We start from the raw sequence: 21,341 nt of genomic DNA on the forward strand, positions 1-21,341 counted from the left end.
AAATTACTTCAGTGATTTAGTTTTCCTGGAAATTTTTTCAGTCTTTCTAAAAATAGTGTGTACAACAGGAGATTTGGAGGAGAGTGCCCTCTTGAGGAAATCTGATCAGTATGTGGATTTTTTCCCTGAACAAGCTAAATAAAAGGCTAACGTAGATACAAGGACAGCAAACTATACTTCACTTATACCACAAATCCCAAGGTACTTCAGAATTAAAATTATAAAAGTAAAAAGGGAAAAGAAATAAATATAACCTAAATTTACATTGGGTGAACGGTTAAAGATTATACCCTTGCTAAGATTTTTTAAAAAAAAAATAGCAGCCCGGTTTACCTTTTATTTGTGGTAAACTGAAATGCCACCATATTTCAGAATGTTCTGTTGATGGAGTAAAATAAATGAATTTCATTATATTCTCTAAAGCAAAAGGAGTTATTGAACTTTGAGTCTATCCTTTTTTGTAAAAGAGTAGCCTTTGGCCCCTCCCTGGCTCCAAGTGCCCTGTCAAGCCTTGGGCCTCTTGCTTTCCCCAGCCCTGGGTAAATCCCATGTTTCTCCTACTCTTAGGGTACGTCTACACTCCACGATTATTTCGAAGTAGTTTAACACGATATTACAAAACCGATGTTATAAAATCGTTTTGCGCGTCCACAGTGCGATCAAAAAATCGATTGCTTATGTCCATGGTCCAAGGCTACCATCGATTTCAGAGCGGTGCACTGTGGGTAGCTGTTCCTCAGCTATCCCATAGTTCCCACTTCCGTGTTGAGAGCACAGTGCCTGATGGGGCATAAACATTGCCCCGGGTGCTGCTGGGTACAGCCTCACCCCTCCCTTTGTGAAGGCAGCAGACAACCTTTGGCGCCTTTTTCGCGGAGTGCATTGAGCAAACGCCATAGCACAGCAATCATGGACCCTGAGATCACACACGGTATTCTGACCGTTGTCAACACCTCGCGTACTCTCGTGCTGACTGTACTGAACAATGAACTGCAAGGCAGGAGGAGAGGAGGAGGCAGCTATTGCTGAGCGGCGAGGACAGCGATGACGAGATGGAGGCAGAATTCTCCATAACCGCTGGCCCAGCGTTTTGGAGCTACTGCTATTAACGGGGCATCTATTACCCACTGAACGCCGAATTTGGGCACGGGAAACAAGCACAGACTGGTGGACCGCATTGTTTTGACGGTGTGGGACGATTCGCATGGCTGCGAAACTTTCGCATGCGTAAGAGCACTTTCTTAGAACTTTGTGACATGCTTTCCTGCCCTGAATGCCGTATCAAACTGAGAGGAGCCCTCACAGTGGAGAAGCGAGTGGCAATAGCCCTCTGGAAGCTTGCAACGCCAGACAGCTACCGATCAGTCGGAAATCAATTTGGAGTGGGCAAATCTACTGTGGGGGCTGCAGTGATGCAAGTACCAAAGCAATCGTTAAGCTGCTGCTACGAAAGGTTATGACTCTGGAAACGTGCAGGTGATAGTGGATGGCTTTGCTGCAATGGGTTTTCCAACGTGGTGGGGCCATAGATGGAACCCATATCCCTATCTTGGCCCAGAACACAGGGCCCAGTACGTGAACCGCAAGGGTACTTTTCAATGGTGCTGCAAGCACTGGTGGACCACACGTTTCACCCACATCAGTGATGGCCAGGAAGGGTTCATGACGCTCGCGTCTTCAGGAGCACTAGTCTGTTTTAACGGCTGCAGCAAGGGAATTACTTCCCAGACCAGAAAATAACCGTTGGAATGTTCAAATGCCTATAGTTATCCTGGGACCCAGCCTACCCCTTGATGCCATGGCTCATGAAGCCATACACTGGCAGCCTGGACAGTGGTCAGAGCTGTTCAACTACAGGCTGAGCAAGTGCCGGATGGTGGTAGAATGTGCATTGGCCGTTTAAAGGGTCGCTGCAATCATTACTTACTCGCTCGACCTCAGCCAAACCAATGTTCCGCTGCTATTGCTGCTTGCTGTGTGCTCCACAATCTTTGTGAGACTAAGGGGAGACATTTATCTGGTGGGAGGTGACAAATCACTGGCCGCTGAGTACGAGCAGCCAGAGACCAGGCGATTAGAAGAGCACACCTGGAGGCGCTGCGCATCAGAGAAGCCTTGAAAACGAGTTTCAGCACAGCCCAGGGTACGGTGTGACTCTGTTGCTTCCTTGATGAACCCTCCGCACTCGATGGACTTATTCAGTGTAAGCAACCCACCCTCCCTTTTCATATACAGGTGCGAAGGAAATAAATTCTGTATCGTTTAAAAATCATTTTATTATTCTAAAGTAATTATGATCTGTTAAAAATCATGAGTTTTTCCTTACTAGAATTCCTGTAAGCAAACCACCCTCCCTTTCGATGTATTCTGTATTACAAAGGAACTATAAAAAAGGCAGAGAATTAGGAAGGTGTCCTGACTGCTGTGCTTTTGGAAGGAGGGGGAAGGGAAAGGCTACTAAGCACATTGTAGCGTAATACAGCCTTTTCCTTAACTCTGCAGGGGTGTGGAAGAGTAGGCGGTGCAGAAAGCCTTCCACGACGCGTTTCTTACACGTCTGGGTGAGGGGATATGGGCGTGGGCTTGCAGGGAGGTTACAGGGGCTGCAGTGCACTCTGCTACTGTGCTGCTCTTCCTGAAGCTCCACCATGCGTTGGAGGATTTCAGTTTGAGAACGCAGCAGATCCAGCGTTGTCTCTCCAACGGTGGTCTTCCTGTAGCCCTCTCAGATCGTCACTGGCATCTTTCCTGGTACTTTGCTACCACATCCTTCCAATCATTCTGTTTATCCTCTCATTGCGTGTTACTTCAATATTTCTGTGACATTTCATCTCGCGTCTTCTTCTTCTCCGCCGTATCGCAGGCACGCCCTCGTGATGGCATAGGGACTTCAGAGAATGTGCAGCTGCATGGGGAGGCAAACCAGGTGATAAGTATGTGGAAAGATACCTTTTACGAGCAATGACAGTACTCTTTCACATAGAACACTATCCACCTTACAGAGCAATGTGATCTCTATACAGGTCGCATTTTGTATCGTTTAAATATTCAGTGTCTGTGTGACTGGTGTGGCATACACACAGACGCCAGGTACGGCCAACCGTACGTCCACGCGACGATGGTAAGTGAGGCTTTAAAATTTGACTTCTCCGCCGTTCATATACACCAGTGATCTATATGATCCTTGCCCTATTAAGAGGAACCTGCAAAGCCCAAACCCCCTCTTCATATCACACAGCGCATGGCTGCCTATCGCTCGCTTCCAGCGCGAATGCGAGGTGTGTGGGTAGGGTGTCGCAGGCCTTCCACGGCCCCTACATCCAGTCTCGCCGCTGGCAGTGTGCCCATACGGGATCCATCGAGTCATACCCAACCCGACTCGTTAACATAGGCCATGCGCTATCTTTGGGGATATGAAAATGCTTTGCAGGCATCGCTGCTAGTAAGATACTCACGCCTACATCACCTCACACTCCACCGATTGCTGGTGCAGAGAACTGTTGCCAGACGCTGAAAACTCGTCGCTATCCTCTCCTCCCGCTCTGGCCAGTAGCAAAATCGCCATGTCTACCCCCTATTTACATTCCTGATGTTTCATGGTCAAAAGGTAACATGATATCTCTCTCCTGACATAGCACCGCAGGAGGCAGATCGTTTGTTTATGCAATGCTTCAGTGCAATGCCTTCAATGCCTGCAGTTACCAAATGTCTTGCAAATGCATGGCGTTGAAAGTTACTACTATGGGGGACCGGAGAAGGCTGTCTTGGCCAGGAATGTTCTCATATAGCATAAGGGTTTTGGAATTCCTCCACGATCGATTCATGGAGATTAATTTGAGGATTTTCGCTCCATCCCCAGACATGTTACGAAATTTTCCCTTTAACAGTAATGGCTGCGACTGCAGCAAAAGCCCCTGGTTTCAATGCGATCTAAAAAAACCGTCTTGTTTTAATCCTGGTGGTACAGATGAAGGGACACTTACCGGAGGTCGCTTCCATGGCTTCACTGTCTGGGTTCTCACTTGGGAGTGCAGTGGACTGTAATTTCTTGGGTCTCAAAAAGATCCTGGTGTTGGGGTTTACGGACTGCTTGTGTGCTATCCCACGCTCATCTCATCCTCAAAATTCAGTCTCCATTCTTCCCCTCGGCTACATCTCAGAACACTTGATATTTCATCCCAAAGTCTGAATCCACGGCAGGGTGGGCACTGGTAGCGCTGAACCCAAAATTGATGTAGTTAGCATAGAAGCGCATGTTTTCGGCTCAGAACCTGACCTTCCGTTTGCTTCTCTGGCTTTTGGTACCTTGTCTAAGTTCCTTCACTTTCACTCGGCACTGAAGGGTCTCTGCTGTGCCCTTTATCAGCCATAGACTTTGAAATGTCGTTTCAAAAACTTTTTCATTCGTCTTTTGGAACGCAGTGCTGTGAGCACTGAGTCCTCACCCCGATAGCGATCAGATCCAGAACCTCCTGTGTGGTCCAAGCTGGCGCTCTTCTTCGATTATCAGGAGACTGCATTGTGAGAGTGCAAATGAGCTCTGTGTGGTTCACCTGTGTGTGCTGACCTCACGGTGGACAATCAGGAATGGAATTCAAAAGTTCGCAGGGATTCAGGCTTTTCCTGTTTACCTGGCCTCATCACAGTTTAGTGTCCGATGCTATCATGAGTGCCCCTGTGACATGGTTCTGAACCCAAATTGGAGTGGCTCACTTGGGCAGAGTCAATCGCTCCCTTCTGGTTTCTAAAAATTGAGTAGGTCCTGCCTGGAGCTGTCATAGCCACGACTGCCTGCCTTCCAAGTGCCCCCCCCCCCCGTTTGTCACGATAATCTATGTTTCTTATTCTTGTATTTCCTCCGACTGCATGACAGAAATGGGGTGGGCCCTGCCACAGTGGCTGCGAGGGTTGGGAGAGTGAAGCAATGGTTGTGGTCTTGCCAGGGGAAACCCCTGTTATACGCCACGGGTAGCTGTGCTCTTCTAATACACTTGACTTGTTCCTTCAGAGAGTAGCGTGTTAGTTGGATCTGAAAAGCAGCAGAGATCCTGTGGCACTTTATAGAGTAACAGACATCTGTTAGTCTATAAGGTGCCACAGGATTCTCTGCTGCTTTGGACTCTTCTTGTAGTCAGGACTGACTCTATTTTTAGACAGCATAAGGGAGGGATTGACTCAGTGGCCAGTGAGTCAATCCCAAGTTTGCTTTTGCGTTCGCCCCGGCTGATTTTAGCCAGGGGCACTCATGATAGCAGCGGACAGTTTAGAGAAGGAGAGATAACCGTTCATGTCATTGCCGTTTTCTCTGGCAGTAGACGGGTACAGAACGACTGGTAACCATCTCTGCTATCATTGCAAAAGCAATTGAATGCTGGTGTGTAGGCGCTCGAGTGTCGCCTCTGTCTCCACGGCATCTAGTACTCAAATGGTGACGGGAAAACAAAAGCGACGCGTCTCTATCTGCTGCCGTGCTATTGTTTCTGCAAGGGCAATCAGCAGAAAAATGTGCGAAAGGATGTCTGCTGATGTTTTTCCCGGAGGCAAGGAATGACTGACGACATTTACCAGAACCCCCCCGCGAACCTTAACATTAGCATCAGGGGCCGGGGGATCATGCGAGGAGAACGGGGTGCTGAAGGATCCCGCTATCCCACCAGTCCTCAGCAGTCGTCGTAAACTATTTGCATTCTTGGCATTATGCGCCCAGTGTCTGAGCTTACACACGGTGTCTTTTATGGTTCACGGAACAGCTATTCAGTTTCCTTCCCTACCCAGCACGAGAAATGAAAGTTAAATAAAGCAATCCTTGGTACTTACAATGTCACCCTCTTTTGTACTGAATGGTACTGATAGAGGGCAAATCTGCAGCACTTGAAGAGCATTTAGAGCTTTGCACAGTGGCAGTATCATAACCAATGAAGTGACTGAGGTGTGATTATTGCTACTTTGAAAATCTGCCTCCTCTCCCCTTCCTGGTGGTAGATGGTGCAGTGTGGTAATCTAGCCTCCCAGTCCCAGACCTGAACTTTGGCGTCCACAATCTTGGTTCCTGTCCCAAACCTGCGACTTTTGCGTCCAAAAGTCTGGGGGCTTACCTGAAACTCCCCCAAGTCACTACCAGCTTGGGTATTTGGGCTGCCACCAGGTCAGGTAGGTAATTTACTTTAGGGGGCCTGACCTCCCCTTTCCTCTCTCTGGTGTCCCCAACCTCCCTGGGTGGGACCTCCAGATTCCAAATCCCTGGATGCTAAAAGCAGGGGAAAAATCCTTCTCCCCTCCTTCCCCGGCTTGCCCAGAAACGGTTTTCTGCTTCCCAAGCGATAAGCGTTTCTCTACCCTCAGGACAATTGAGATGCAAATGCGAACAGCTTGGCTTTGCCTTCCCGGTCTGCTCTCGTTAGCAGTAACAGGAAAAAAACCAACCACACAGAGAACAGAGATGATTCTTTGTCTCTTGCCCCGTAGCCTGCTCCTTCCCTGAAAGCAATAGGAAATAGCCCACAGCCTGGCTTTTCTCTTCCCTTTGCCTCCCTAGGAAAAGAAACTTCCACACGTTTTAAGAAAAAGTTTATATAAAAAAAGAAAGAAAATATAAACAATAATCTTTGCATAAGAAACTCAATACAGGCTCTTGCTTATTAAGAAGATATATGAAAACAGAATCTGATTTTAAAGATAGCCCAATTAAACAGTCCAACAAATCACATTACAAGGTAAATACACACAAAGATCATCATAGCCGAATTACTTTGCGTTCCCTGGGTACTTACAGAATGTTTTAGAAGAAATTTAAGATAAGATGGAGTTAGGAGGAAACCTTGTTTACCAGTAGCTGAGCAAACAACAAGACCCCTGGTATACAATTCCCGCCCCTGACTTTTAAACAATCCAGTTCCTTTGATTGGTCCTCTGTCAGTGTGTTTGTTACCCTTTCCAGGTAAAAGAAACTTAACCCTTATCCTTACCTATCCATTTTAATGACATGCAGTACTTACCGTAGACAGCAGAAACTGTACCATCTCGCCTCTTTTTGTTACACTCACCAGTAAATGGACAGAATGGATAATAACCTGTGTAAATTTTTGAAAGGAAAATGGGGATTAACTCACTTGGGACTGAGTCATCCTGCCCTTTACGGTTAATAAAATAGAGTCAGTCCAGACAAGAATAGGATACAGTGTATTAAAATCAGTGTAGCACAGGGCAGCTGCTCCGTGTCAGTATTCACAGAGGGAGCCGCTGCATAACGCAACCATTGCTTCCCACCTACTGGGCTACCACAGCAGTGCCCCCCACCCATTGGTGGCACTGATATTATGAAGAATGATGCAATAAGATCACAGAGTAGTTACTGGATCAATGAGGGGGAGGAGCCACCATGGGCTATGACAGTCCATGCAGTTCAGAATCTTTTCTTTACGCAAGAGAGGAAGGGGTCTGATGAAGCTCAGCCCAGGTGATAAGATAAGAACAATTACCAGGCGTTCTGTTACCATCCACTGTCAGAAAAAGGGAGTCATTCCCATTTTCACCCCGGAGCCCCTGGCCACACTCAGCCAAGAGCACTCACATGGGCGGGCTGTCTACCTGGGGAGGGGCAGAGGAGCGGATACTGCTCTTCACCGCAGCAGCATCGCGTCTGCCAGCAGCATTCAGTACACAGAGGGTGACTTACAGTACTCAAGGAATTATTTATTTCACTTTTTTTTACCGTGCTGGAGGGGGGAAAAACTGACGAGCTGTTCCGAAACCACGCAAGACACCGTGATTTACGCTGCAGACATGGGCACGCAGCCAAAATGCAAATAGTTTTCAGAGATGCTGTGTGGAGACTGGTAGCTGTAGTCCTCATTACCCCCTCCCTCCCTCCATGACCATCCGTTTGAGTGTCTGGCTTCCCGTTACTGTTGTCACGCACCGCTGTGTATCCTGTAGTTTATTTTTCAAAGGCTTTGGCATTTCCTGTCTTTAACGGAGCTCTGATAAAAGAGATTTGTCTCACCACTACCAGCAGATGACATCTTGCTATCTCCCGTAAGGTTCATGCAGGAGATACTTTTGGCATTTGACTGCGATCGCCACCGTGGTGATCAGAGCTGGACCGTGGAAGCAGGAAAATGTCACTGTAAAGCTCTCGGGGATTTCCCTGTTTACCGGCACTCCGCATCCGAAGTTCGGATTGGACACAGAGCGGTCAGTGGTGCACTTTTCCTGCCTAGAGTAATAGGCACCAGAGCGGTCAGTGGTGCACTGTCCTGCCTAGAATAATAGGCAAGTGTAACAGAGATCCAGTGTATCAGAGAGCACAGGTGCCGTGTCAGTATTCACAGGGGTTGCCCCTGCAAGAAGCGCACCTGTTGCTTTCCTCTCTCAACCTTCCTGGCTACCGTGTCAGTGCCCTCCCCCGTTTTGTGTCATGAATGTATTAAGGAATACCAGAATAAGAAACAGAGACTTGTTGTGTAGTAGAAAATGATGTCAGGGGGAGGCACTTGGAGGCAGCCTCCCGGGGCTATGACAGTCAGGCGAATGGACTCTATATTTTAGACACCATAAGGGAGGAAATTGACTCCATTGCCAAGCGAGTCAATCCCAAATAGTGATTGCAAAATTTTCAGCCCCAAGTTTCAATGATTAAGCTGTTATTAGCCGTTCTGTCCTATTACTGCTAACGGTAGCAATGTTGCCCTCAATGTTGAGAAATTGGGCGATTTCTCTGGATGGTGGGCAGTCCTGCAGCACCGTCTACCACCAGAGACGGAGGAGATGGAGAGGAGCGGATACTGCTCTTCAGTGCTGTAGCGTCCCGTCTACCAGCAGCATTCAGTACACATATAGGTGACATAGGAAGTAGTCAAGGAATGATTTCTTACCTTTTTTTCTTGTTGTGGGGGGGGGAAAGAAACTGAGGAGCTGTTCCTGAACCACGCCAGACACTGTGTTTGACCCTACAGACATTGGGAGCTCTGCCAATAATGCAAATAATTTTCAGAGACTGCTGTGGACTGTGGGATAGCTGGAGTCCTCAGTACCCCTCCCTTCCCTCATGAGCAGTCCATTTCCCGTTACGCTTGTCACGCAGCGCTGTGTATCCTGCAGTTTTTATTCAAACGCTTTGCATTTCGTGTTCTGTAACGGAGCTGGATACAACAGATTTGTCTCCATACAGCGTCAGACTAGTATCTCCGTACGGTCCATGCTGGAGCTCTTTTTGGATTTGAGACTGCATCGCCAGCCGTGCTGATCAGAAGCTCCCACGCTGGACAGCAGGAATGTAATTCAAAAGTTCACGGGGTTTTCCTGTTTACCTGCCTGCAATCCCGAGTTCAGATTGCTGTCCAGAGCGGTCAGTGCTTCACTCTGGGATGCCGCCCGGAGGCCAATAACGTCGATTTCCGTCCACACGAACCCTAATCCGAGTTATCACTATCGAATTAGCGCTACTCCTCTCGTTTGGAGGAGTTCCGAAATCGATTTAAAGGAGCGGTTTAACTCGATATTAATGACGACGTCGTGTGAACGGATACAGCGTTAAATCGGTATATCGGCCATTAAACCGATTTAAAGTCGCAGTGTAGACCTGGCCTTAGACAAGGCCTCATGCTACAGCTCCCTGTGTACCAACCATAATTGCTAAGCAGGTCTGACTGGACTTGGCACATTCAAGCCTTCCCTTTGGGACCTCTGAGCAGTGGCTAAGGCTTACCATCCCCTGAAGCTTAGGAAGACCAAACTGCCTTAGATGCTGGTTTTGTTGGGCCTGTGTGTGTGTCTGCATTTTTTTTGCCTTCTAATCTGTGATAACCTCAGGGATGGAGATGATAGGGGGAGCGGATAAACATTCTACACTCTATGATTCTGGGGCGGGGACTGCATGGTCACCTGTGCTGCTGAGTTCGCCACACTGACCAAACAGGAAATGAAATTCAAAAGTTTCCAGGGCTTTTCCTGCGTATCGGGCTAGTGCATCGGAGTTCAAAGTGCTGTCCAGAGCAGTCACAATGGAGCACTCTGGGATAGCTGCTGGAGGCCAATACCGTTGATTTGCATCTGCACTACTCCAAATTCGATCCAGCAAAATCAATTTTAGTGCTACTCCCCTTGCTGGGGAGGAGTACAGAAGTTGATTTTAAAAGCCCTTTAGGTTGACAGAACGGGGTTGGCTGTGTGGATGCATTAATTTTTAAATCGACCGAACGCAGCTAAATTCAACCTAACCCCATAGTGCAGACCAGGCCTTGGCGTGCATACTTCCTCCAGCTCATGGAAAGGATCCCTCCATTGGCACGGTAAGCCATAATGGGAGCAGGGTAGAGGTGGGCCAGGGGAGAGACTGTAGAATTCACATGGATCCAAAGGTACCAGTACTCAATGCCAGAGGCACAGAGAGGCTACAGCTGTTATTCCCATAGGCCATAAGGGTGGCAGAGAGCAGAATTCACATCTTCAACTGCTCTGGACTTTATATATGTATTGCCTGAACACTGTGCGGTTTTATGTGAACAGATTGGATTCACCAAGGCACAAACAAACCTGCTAGGATTATTTTTCCTACTACAATATTTTACTTTAAAATAAAATGGACAAAACATTGAAGAGGATAAATTAAGGATGAGCTCAGACAAATCACCTTTTCCAGCTTCTGGAGTTTACTGTCCGTTGACCCTTGCTCTTCAGTGAAAGCTTACAAAAAAGTCTGCCAAAATCCTCAACAAAGCTTCCAGAAATGCAAACTGCTCCCAGTGCTCAAGCCAGCAAAGCTACTGAACCCTTTAATGATATTCACAGCAAGTTCAGTGAATAGTGAGTCACTAGTTTCAGTTCTTCTGCTGTGTGTCATCTGAAGCATGAACTTAGGATTCTTCTTCTTTAATATGCAGATATGCATCAGGGCACATCTTGAAATAGACACATGTAACAGTACAATATTTGTACAACTACTAATCCATGCTAATACATCCATTTGACTTTATTCATGATGAATTTTGGAAGAGGGCAGTGGTAGGGAAGCTCTTATTACTAATGCATGGTACTTTACAGGTAAATAAATAAAGAACTCGCAAACTAAATTAAAAAGGAAAAAACACAAAAATGATAACCCATGTGGGGGCTGGGAATTGAACTGGAGGGAGACAGCTAGGGTGACCAGATGTCTCGATTTTATAGGGACAGTCCCAATTTTTGGGTCTCTTCCTTGTAGAGGCTCCTGTTACGCCCCCATCCCCTGTCCTGATTTTTCACAGTTGCTGTCTGGTCACCCTAGAGACAACAGTAAAGCCAGGTCTGCACTTTACTACAAACCTATATTGGCATAACTGTATCGCAAAGGGGTCTGAAAAATCCACACCCTTGAGTGACAGTTATACTGAAGTAGCCTCTCCCTCTCCTCCAATGTAGACAGAGCTATGTCAACAGGAGAGCTTTTCCCACTGACACAGCTTCTGCCTCTCAGGAAGGTGGATTAACTACCAATGGGAGATGCTTTCCTGTTGGGTTAGTAGTGTCTTCGCTAAAGTGGCACAGCTGTGCCACTGTGGTGCTGTACATGAAGATAAGCCCTAAGGGTATGTCTACACAATGGGATTATTCTGAATTTACAGAATTTGATTTTGGGCAACCGCTTGTATAAAGTCGAGTGCATGCTACACACTAAGCACATTAATTCAGCAGTGGGCGTCCATGTACCGAGGTTAGCATCGACTTCCGGAGCATTGCACTGTGGGTAGCTATCCCATAGTTCCCGCAGTCTCCCCTGCCCTTTGGAATTCTAGGTTGAGATCCCAATCCCTGATGGGGCAAAAAACATTGTCGCTGGTGGTTTTTTGTACAGCCTCACCCCTTCCTCTGTGAAAGCAACGGCAGCCAATCGTTTCGTGCCTTTTTTTCTGGGTAAACTGTGCGGATGACCTACCATGGCAAGCAAGGAGCCCGCCAACTCAAGACAGCAGTCAGGAACATTTGTAAACACCTTGCGCATTATCATGCAGTTTATTGCTGAACCAGGACCTGAAAAACCAGGCGAGGAGGAGGTGGCTGTGGCAGTGCGGTGACAGTTGGGGATGTTGAAATGCCTATAGTTATTCTGGGGGATCCAGCCTGCCCCTTAATGCCATGGCTTATGAAGCTGTACACAGGCACCCTGGACAGTAGTCAGGAGCTGTTCAACTACAGGCTGAGCAACTGCAGAGGGGTGGTAGAATGTTCATTTGGACATTTAAAGGGACGATGGTGCACGTTACTGAGTCGCTGAGACCTCGGATAAACCAATATATCCATTGTTATTGCTGCTTGCTGTGTGCTCCACAATCTCTGTGAGAGTAAAGGGGAAACCTTTATGGCAGGGTGAGAGGCTGAGGCAAATCGCCTGGCTGCTGATTATATGCAGCCAAAACCAGGGCGATTAGAAGAGCACACCAGGAAGCGCTGTGCTTCAGAGAAGCTTTGAAACCAGTTTCATGACTGGCCAGGCTACGGTGTGAAAGTTCTGTTTTTCTCCTTGATGAAAACTACCTTCTTGATTGACTCATTCCGTGTAAGCAACCCACCTCCCTTCGATCACAGCTTGCTTTCTAAGGAAATAAAGTCACTATCATTTAAAAATCATGTATTCATTATTAATTGATTATAAAAGAGGAGGAAACTGGCCCGGTAGCTCGGGTGGGGTTTGGGAGGAGGAATAGGAGGGAAGGAAAAGTCCGCTTCAGAAGTTCTAAATGATGACAGCGTTTTGGTTGGGTGTCCACTGGGTGGAGTGGTGGGTGCAACAGAGCTTCCTCCCCACCCCACCCCCCCCGCATTCTTACATGTCTGGGTGAGGAGGCTATGGAACTTGGGGAGGTGGAGGGGGTAAACAGGGACTGCACTGCACTCTATGATCTGCTGCTGTGTCCTGAAGCTACGCCAGAGCATGCAGTTTGATCACGCAGCAGCCCAGCATTGCATCCTGCACCTTTCATCTGAGCATCTCTCCTCTTTCACATTCGCCTCATCCCTCACGTTCACTAGCAGGTTTCCTGTACTGGGATAGGTGACCTTCCACTCATTCAGATGAGCTCTTTCATTGCGGGTCGATACCATGATTTCTGAGAACATTTCATCTCGTGTCTGTTTTTTTCGCCACTTATCTGAGAGCCGTTCAGGATGGAGAAGGGAGGCTGAAAATATTTGCAGCTGCGGAAGGAGGGAAAAGGAGAGAGAGAAGTATTTAAAAATACATTTTACAGAACGAGTATACTCTTTCATGGTGAACAATACTATTCATTACATAGCCAATGTGATTTCAGTACAAGATCGCATTTTGCATCTTAATGTTGAGTGCCTGCAGCTTTGGTGTTAGAGATCTCACAGACGCAGGTCCGGGCAACAGAATTCGGCTTGCATGTGACCGTGGGTTAAGCATTGTCTTTCGGCGTTTCTGCAGCCTTCATAAAAAAGCAGCACCTCCTTTCCCACATACCAAGCGAAGCCTTTGAGTGCTGCGGTTTTCCTGTTAACATGCAGCAGCGAAACCAACTGAACTCCTCCCCCCCCCATCCAGTTCTCTGGATGAATTGCTTTATCATCCCCCACCGCGTGGCTGGTATCAGGGAAGCTCTGCAGAAAACCAAAGTAACCCCCTCTCCCCTCCAATTCTCTGGGATATCGCTTTACCCCTCCGGCGCTGCGTGTGTCATAAAAGATAGTAGGAGTTAATAGAACAGAAGTACTTTATATCTCTTTTGACTGTAAATGGTTAACAAGTTCAGTAGCCTGGCTGTCACCTGATGAGAACCAATCAGGGACAGGATACTTTTCAATCTTGAGGGAGGGAGTTTTTGGGTGTGCTGTTTAGTTTTTGGTGGTGGTTCTCTCTGGGTTCTGAGAGCGACCAGACGTGCAACCAGGTTCTCCCAATCTCTCCACACAGGCTTTATAAGTTCAGAATAGTGACTACTAGGTAGATAAGGCAAGTTAGGCTTATGTTTGTTTCTTATTTGCAAATGTGCATTGGCTGGAAGAGTTAATTGTGCATTTGGCTGGAAGGAGTTCAAATTTGTATTTTGCTGAAAGGATTTTAATTTGTAACTTGTATATTTAGGCTGGAGGTATTCCCAGTGTCTGCAGCTGAAGACCCTGTACCTATTCCATTTTAATTTACAAAGATAATTTTTTACTGTTTTCTTTAATTTTAAAGCTTTCTTGTTTAAGAACCTGATTGTTTGTTTTTTTTTATTCTGGTGTGAGACCCAGGGACGGGGTCTGGATTCACCAGGAATGTGGGGAGAAAGGAGGGAAGGGGAGAGAGAGGTTAATTTCTGTCTGTGTTAGGCATTACTTTTCTTTCTCAGGAAGAGTCTGGGAGGCGGGAAAGAGAAGAAGGAGGAAGGTAAATTTTCCTCTCTGTTTTGTGATTCAAGGAGTTGAATCACAGTAATCTCCAGGGTAACCCAGGGAGGGGAAGTCTGGGAGAGGCAACGGTGGGGGAAAGGGTTTACTTTCCTTGTGTTAAGAGCTCAGAGCGACTGAGTCTTGGGGTCCTCGTGCAAAGCTTTTGGGGGCTAGAGTGTACCAGGCACTGGAATTCCTGGTTGGTGGCAGTGCTACAAGTACTAAGCTGGTAATCGAGCTTAGAGGAATTCATGCTGGTACCCCATCTTTTGGATGCTAAGGTTCAGAGTGGGGAATTATACCATGACAGTGTGGCTGGTATCAGGGAAGATCCCTGCTAGCCAAACGCAAAAAGCTCAGCACCAATGCCTCCCCTCCTTCACCCTGGTTTGGCTAACTACAGGGAAGGATTTCTTTTCAGCTACAGGCAAACAGCGTAGTAGGAACAGCCACCTCTGTCCCCATAATTAAATTCCTGTATTTCAACCAGGTTACTGTGAACAGTATCACTTTCCTGAGGATAACACAGTGAGATAAAGAATGGATGTTGCTTGAATGCTAGCAAACACTGGGATCGTACGCTGCCAGGCTTTGTCATGCAATGATACCAGGCTATTTGCTACTAGCATGGAGTGGTCAAGTGTCCTACCATGGAGGATGGAATAAGATTGCACTGCCCAGAAACCTTCTGCAAAGGCTTTTAGAGTACCTACAGGAGAGCTTCATGGAGATGTCCCTGGAGGATTTCTGCTCCATCCCCAGACACGTTAACAGACTTTTCCAGTAGCTGTACTGGTTGTGAATGCTTCCCAAGTCCTCAGGGCAAATTAATTATTTAAAAAACGCTTGCTTTTAAACCATGTTTTGTAATTACAAAGGTATACTCACCATATGTCTGTTCCATGGCTTCATGGTCTGGGATACTGCCTTGGGAGGGTACTTCAGTCAGGCTGAGAAAAAGCTCCTGGCTGTTGGGGAGAACAGAGTGCTGTGTGCTCTCTGCAAGCTCGTCCTCCTGCTCCTCCTCACCTTCCCCATCCACAGAATCCTCAGCCATGGCTGAGATTACCCCCTCCTCGGAATCCACTGTCAGAGATGGGGTAGTGGTGGCGGCCCCCCCTAGAATTGCATGCAGTTCAGCCTGAGGCTCTCCCTCAGATCTTCTGTTTGCTTCTTTGGTTTTCTGGTAGGCTTGTCTGAGCTCCTTAACTTTCACGTGACACTGTAGTGAGTCCCTATTGTGGCCTCTCTCCATCTTGCCCTTTGAGATTTTTTCAAATGTTTTGGCATTTCGTCTTTTGGAACGTAGTTCTGCTAGCACAGAATCCTCTCCCCATACAGCGATCAGATCCAGTACCTCCCGTACGGTCCATGCTGGAGCTCTTTTTTGATTCTCAGACTGCATGGTTACCTGTGCTGATCAGCTCTCCACGCTGGCCAAACATGATCAGCTCTTCACATTGGGCAACAGGAAATGAAATTCAGAAGTTCGTGGGGCTTTTCCTGTCTACCTGACCAGTGCATCTGAGTTCAGATTGCTGTTGTCATAAACAGATAGCTAAGGGTTAATGTCTCTTTCACCTGTAAAGGGTTAACAAACAGTGACCTGCAACACCTGACCAGAGGACCAATCAGGAAACAACATACTTTCAAATCTCGGTGGAGGGAAGCCTTTGTTTGTGGTTTTGGGGGTTTGCTTTGTTCTCTCTGAGTCCTGGAAGGGACTAGATGTGCAACCAGGTTTCTTGCCAATCTCCCTGCTACAGTCTCTTATATATTCAGAATAGTGAGTATTGAGTAGAAAGGCAATTATAGTCTTTTGATTGTTTCTGTATTTGCAACTGTGTATCTGGCTGGTAGAGTTGACTCACAGCTGGACTTCTATTGTTTAACAAAAGACCCTTCTTAAACCTTAATGGCCCTGCCTGAGGCAATCTCTATGTACAGCCAGAAAGGAGATTAACCCTTAGCTATCTGTTTATGACAGCTGTCTAGAGTGGTCACAATGGTTCACTGTGGGATAGCTCCCAGAGGCCAATACTGTCGAATAGCGGCCACACTAACCCTAATTCGAAATGGCAATGTTGATTTCCGCATTACTCCCTTCGTCGAGGAGGAGTACAGAAATCGATTTTAAGAGCCCTTTAGATTGAGGTAAAGGGCTTCGTTGTGTGGACGGATACAGGGTTTATTCGATTTAATGCTGCTAAATTCAACATGAACTCTTAGTGTAGACCAGGCCTAAGTAATGTGAAGAGAACACTGTTCTTGGGGGAGAATAGTATGTAGCCCTCAGAGAAGATCATGTAAGTTGTTTTGTTTCACATATATTGCTAGTTACATATTATTCTGTGTGCACATAATATGAATTTCTCTCCTTGGTGGACAATTTATGGAAAGCTTCAGAGAAGTAACATGGAGTTTCTTTGGAAGGATTTAACTGAAGAGAGGTTAAAGTTAAAAAATATTACACAGAAAAATAAAGCAGCGTGTATTATGATTATTATCCCTACTCATTGCTCTACGGTCAAGTAATGAAAACACCCCTATTTTACATTATTTTACTTGCTGCCAGACATTTTCCTCACCACCCACAGACCTACTGTTTATGTTATCCTGTGGCATTGTGGGCCACTAACAAATTCCTCTCCCTCGGAGACAAAATCTGTAATAAAAACCTTATTATATTTTCAAAGTATGAAAACCTCTGCTACTGCAAAGGTTCTGATTCTTCCAAATTATTTAAGGTTTTGTTGTTTCTAACAGGAACAATAATAAACATGGGGGGAAAGATCTGCGTGAAATGATTTCTGATGCCAGCTACAACAGTGCCATGTGAACATCTGATTTCACTTTCAGGTGACATTGTAAACAAAAAGCAGGCAGCCGTTATCTCCTGGAAATGTGAACAAACTTGTTTGATTTGCAATTGGCTGAACAAGAAGTAGGACCAAGTGGACTTCTTGGCTTTAAAGTTTTACATTATTTTATTTCTGAATGCAATTATTTTTTGTACATAATTCTACATTTGTAAGTTCAACATTCATGATAAAGAGATTGTGTTACAGGACTTGTATTAGATGAATTGAAAAATACTATTTCTAAGGCTGTCAAGCGATTAAAAAAAATTAATCACAATTAATTGAGCTGTTAAACTATAATAGAATACTATATATTTAAATATTTGTGGATGTTTTCTACCTTTTCAAATATCTTCATTTCAATTACAACACAGAATACAAAGTGTACATCACTCACTTTATTTTTGATTAACAATATTTGCACTGTAAAAAAACAAAAGAAATAGTATTTTCCAATTCACCTAATATAAGTACTGTCATGAAATTTACAAGTGTATAATTATGTACAAAGAAATAACTGCATTCAGAAATAAAACAATGTAAAACTTAAGAGCCTGCAAGTCCACTCAGTCCTACTTCAGCCAACCATTCAGACAAACAAATTTGGTTACAATTTGCAGAAGATTATGCTGCCTGCTTGTTTACAATGTCACCTGAAAGTGAGAACAGGCATTCACATAGCACTGTTGTAGCCAGCGTTGCAAGATATTTAAATACCAGATGCGCTGAACATTCATATGTCCCCCTCATGCTTCAACCACCATTCCAGAGGACATATGTCCATGCTGATGACTGGTTCTGCTCGATTAATGATCCAAAGCAGGGTGGACCAGCACATATTCATTTTCATCATCTGAGTCAGATGCCACCAGCAGAAGGTTCATTTCCTTTTTTGGTTGCTTAGGTTCAGTAGTTTCCACATCGGAGTGTTGCTCTTTTAAGACTTCTGAAAGCATGCTCCACACCTTGTGCCTCTCAGATTTTGGAAGGCACTTCAGATTCTTAAACCTTGGGTCAAGTGCTGTAGCTATTTTTAGAAATCTCACATTGGTACCTTCTTTGCATTTTGTCAAATTTGCTGTGAAAGTGTTCTTAAAATGAACATGTGCTGGGTCATCATCCAAGACTACTACAACATGAAATATATGGCAGAATGTCGGTAAAACAGAACAGGAGACATACAATTCTCCCCCAAGGAGTTCACTCAGAAATTTAATGACACATTATTTTAACAAGCATCATCAGCATGGAAGCTGTCATTCAAACAGTTTGATGTTCAGTGTGGCTACAATAAGCAATATGGCCTTGTCCTTCCCTCCTCCCCCACCCGACCCAGGCTACCTTGTCCGTTATCTCTTTTCTTTTTTTTTTAATTAATAAAGAAAAATGCATGGTTCTTTGAGTGATTATTCATGTGCATTCCAACCAGGTGTGTGTGCGCCATGTGCATGCCAGCCAGAAGATTTTCTCTCTCGGCATCCGTAGGGTTGGCCCTGGCGCCCCCTGGAGTGGCGCCTCCATGGCACCCTATATAAGGGCCTGCCGACCCTCCACCCCCTCAGTTTCTTCCTACCGCCAATGATGGCTAGCTGGAACTTTGCTTAGTCTTGCAGAAAGCCTAGCAGTGTTTCATCTGAGTGTATATAGTTATTTCCTTTCTCATAGTTTAGAGTTAGTGTTAGCTGTAGATAGTTAATAGTTGTTGTGGGGCTTCCCTCTCAATGTACTCATCGCCCCACTGGGGCATGCCCGGGTTCCCAGGGTTTAAACTCTGCATGGACTGTGGGAAGTTTATGCCGAAGAGTGACCCGCACTTGTCCTGCTTGAGGTGTCTCGGGGAGAGCCACCAAAGAGACTGGTGCAGTATCTGCAGGGGATTCCATCCCAGGACTCTTAAGGACAGAGAGCAAAGACACAGAGTGCTCCTGATGGAGGTGGCTTTACGGCCAAACTCGGACCATGAGCCTGCCGATCCGGCACCAAGCACCTCATCCTCGATGCTCAGCCCTTCGGCGCTGCTAACAAGACAGGAGGCCCAGTCTAAACCCTGTAAGTCCCAGCACCAGAGAGAATCGGGACATAGAAATTCGGCCTCCATGCAGCACCAATCACCATCTCTGGTGCCCTCGAAAAAGAAGAGGCCAGTGAGGGGACCAATCACCCCACCAGGACCTTAAAAGGCCAGTGGCATCCACGACTGTGGTGGGACAAGCCCAGCCACAACTACATCCTCCCAAGGGCCCATTGACTCCCGTCCCAGTGGCGGTGCGGTGGAGTCCGGACCGGTCTAGATCCCCAGACCTCAGCAAAGATGTGTGTGTCCCATCGACTCCGGAGGCGATCGAGGCAGCCTCTGACTTAAGCCTCCTGGTGCTGGTCTCCCTGCGCTGATGGAAAGAGCTGCCAGACACAGCCTAACCCCTGATCCAGTCAAGGGGCAAGCCGGCCATGATGTCGCCGCTGTCCCCACCCCGCGCCACACCGGCACAGAGAGAGCGCTCCCCAGCCTCGTTGCACCGCTCCCTGGTGACAGTGGGTACTGCTCTCCCTCAGTCCTCCTATTTGGAGACCTCGGGCTTGAGGGCAGAATCCTACCGCTTCAGTAGATCGAGGAGCAGGAGGTTGGCTTCTCAAGCAAGCCAGCAACCTTACCCGGTGCAGTGGCAGCAACAGTGGCAACCACCCTCCCAGTGGCCATTCTGAACTCCCTGAGCTTACCATCAGTCCCTGGGACAGGCACACGGCCCGCACTCCAGGTCTGCGTCGGTCTCCTCGACATCGGTGGCTCCGGCGCAAATGGCTCCACCACCAGCACCACTGTCCGACAGGAGTGTGCCGCAACAGAACCTGGCACCTCCTAGTCCGACGGGGACCATGTTTCTGACGCTGCAGGCACTGCCCAGCGTGCCTCGTTGTTCGGTGCCGCCTCCTACATCCATACCGGCCACGCAACAGAACCCTGCAGAGTCTGAGAGTACAGAGGAAGGTCCTTTGCAGGTGATCTCCTCCTCTTCTATACCGGATGAGGTGGTTGCGGGAACTTCAGTGGCACCAGCCCTATAGGACAACTAGGTGCTTCAGCAGCTAGTTAAGCATGCCACTCAGAGCCTGGCGATCCTAGCAGAGGAGATCGAGATGGATGTAGGTCCGGTAGTGGACATCCTGGCCCCCTTGGGCCCATCTAGGTTTGCCCTACCATTGATCAAAACGATAGCTGATATGTCCCACACCTTATGGCAGATGCCAGCTTGGTTGGCCCCTATGGCCAAAAAGACAGAGAGGCGCTACTTTATACCCTCCAAGGGCCATGAACACCTATATACCCACCCTTCCCCTGACTCTCTGGTTGTGGATGTGGCCAACCAAAGGGAGCGTCAGGGGTTCCAAGGGTCTTCACCGAAGAACAGGGAGGCCAAGATGTTGGACCTCTTTGGTAGAAAGGTGTACTCAGTGGAGGGTCTGCAACTACGTGTAGCCAACCAACAGGCTATAGTGAGCCGGTATGGCCATAATACATGCTTGGCCTTGTCCAAGTTCGCTGAACTCCTTCTCCAGGAATTGTGAACAGAATTTTCCGCTCTGGGAGAGAAGGGGAAGCTAATTTCCAGGGCATCCCTCCAGGCAGCCCTGGATGCAGCCTCCCACATGCTGGCAACCAGGCTGGTCATGCGGTGGGGAGCCTGGCTTCAGGTCTCAGGCCTTCCACATGAGGTCCAAAAGACCATCCAGGACCTCCCCTTTGAGGGGCCCATGCTCTTCTCCATCAAGACGGACAAGAGACTCCATAGCCTAAAAGACTCAAGGGCTATCTTATGCTTGCTAGGCCTGCACACCCCAGCCACCCAACACAGGCAATTCAGGCCACAGCCATTTCTGCAGCCGTACCAGCCCCAGAACCCCCTAGAGCCCTCGCATAGGCAAAGCAGAAATGGCAGAAGAAGGCAACAACAGCCTTCTGGCCAGTCATCTGGTCAGCCACGGCCTCCGTCGAGGCCTGGACCCCATATTTGATGGTGTGGTCGAGGACAACCTGCCAGTCAGGACTCTGGATCCTACCAACCCTACCTTTACATCACGTCTGTCCCCTTTCTGTCATGCCTGGTCCTGAATCAC

The 21,341-nt window shown here is 47.2% G+C and overlaps 2 protein-coding genes and 1 pseudogene across 6 annotated transcripts in view; 2 read left to right on the plus strand and 1 right to left on the minus strand.

Annotated features, from left to right (window-relative positions):
- The window catches only part of LOC142046341 (uncharacterized), a 1,049,055-nt gene extending 1,033,266 nt beyond the window's left edge, over nucleotides 1-15,789 (minus strand). The window contains exon 1 of the mRNA XM_075062651.1: nucleotides 15,256-15,789. Within this exon, the coding sequence (XP_074918752.1) occupies nucleotides 15,256-15,772 (517 nt within the window). The 5' untranslated portion in view covers nucleotides 15,773-15,789. The remainder of the gene's footprint in view (nucleotides 1-15,255) is intronic.
- Nucleotides 1-21,341, plus strand: part of INVS (inversin) — a 220,578-nt gene that overhangs the window by 70,237 nt on the left and 129,000 nt on the right. The gene's annotated exons all lie outside the window — the stretch shown is intronic.
- On the plus strand, nucleotides 5,887-6,012 carry LOC142046449 (U4 spliceosomal RNA; annotated as a pseudogene).

This window comes from Chelonoidis abingdonii, chromosome 2 (assembly GCF_003597395.2).
Source record: "Chelonoidis abingdonii isolate Lonesome George chromosome 2, CheloAbing_2.0, whole genome shotgun sequence".
Lineage (NCBI taxonomy): Eukaryota > Metazoa > Chordata > Testudines > Testudinidae > Chelonoidis > Chelonoidis abingdonii.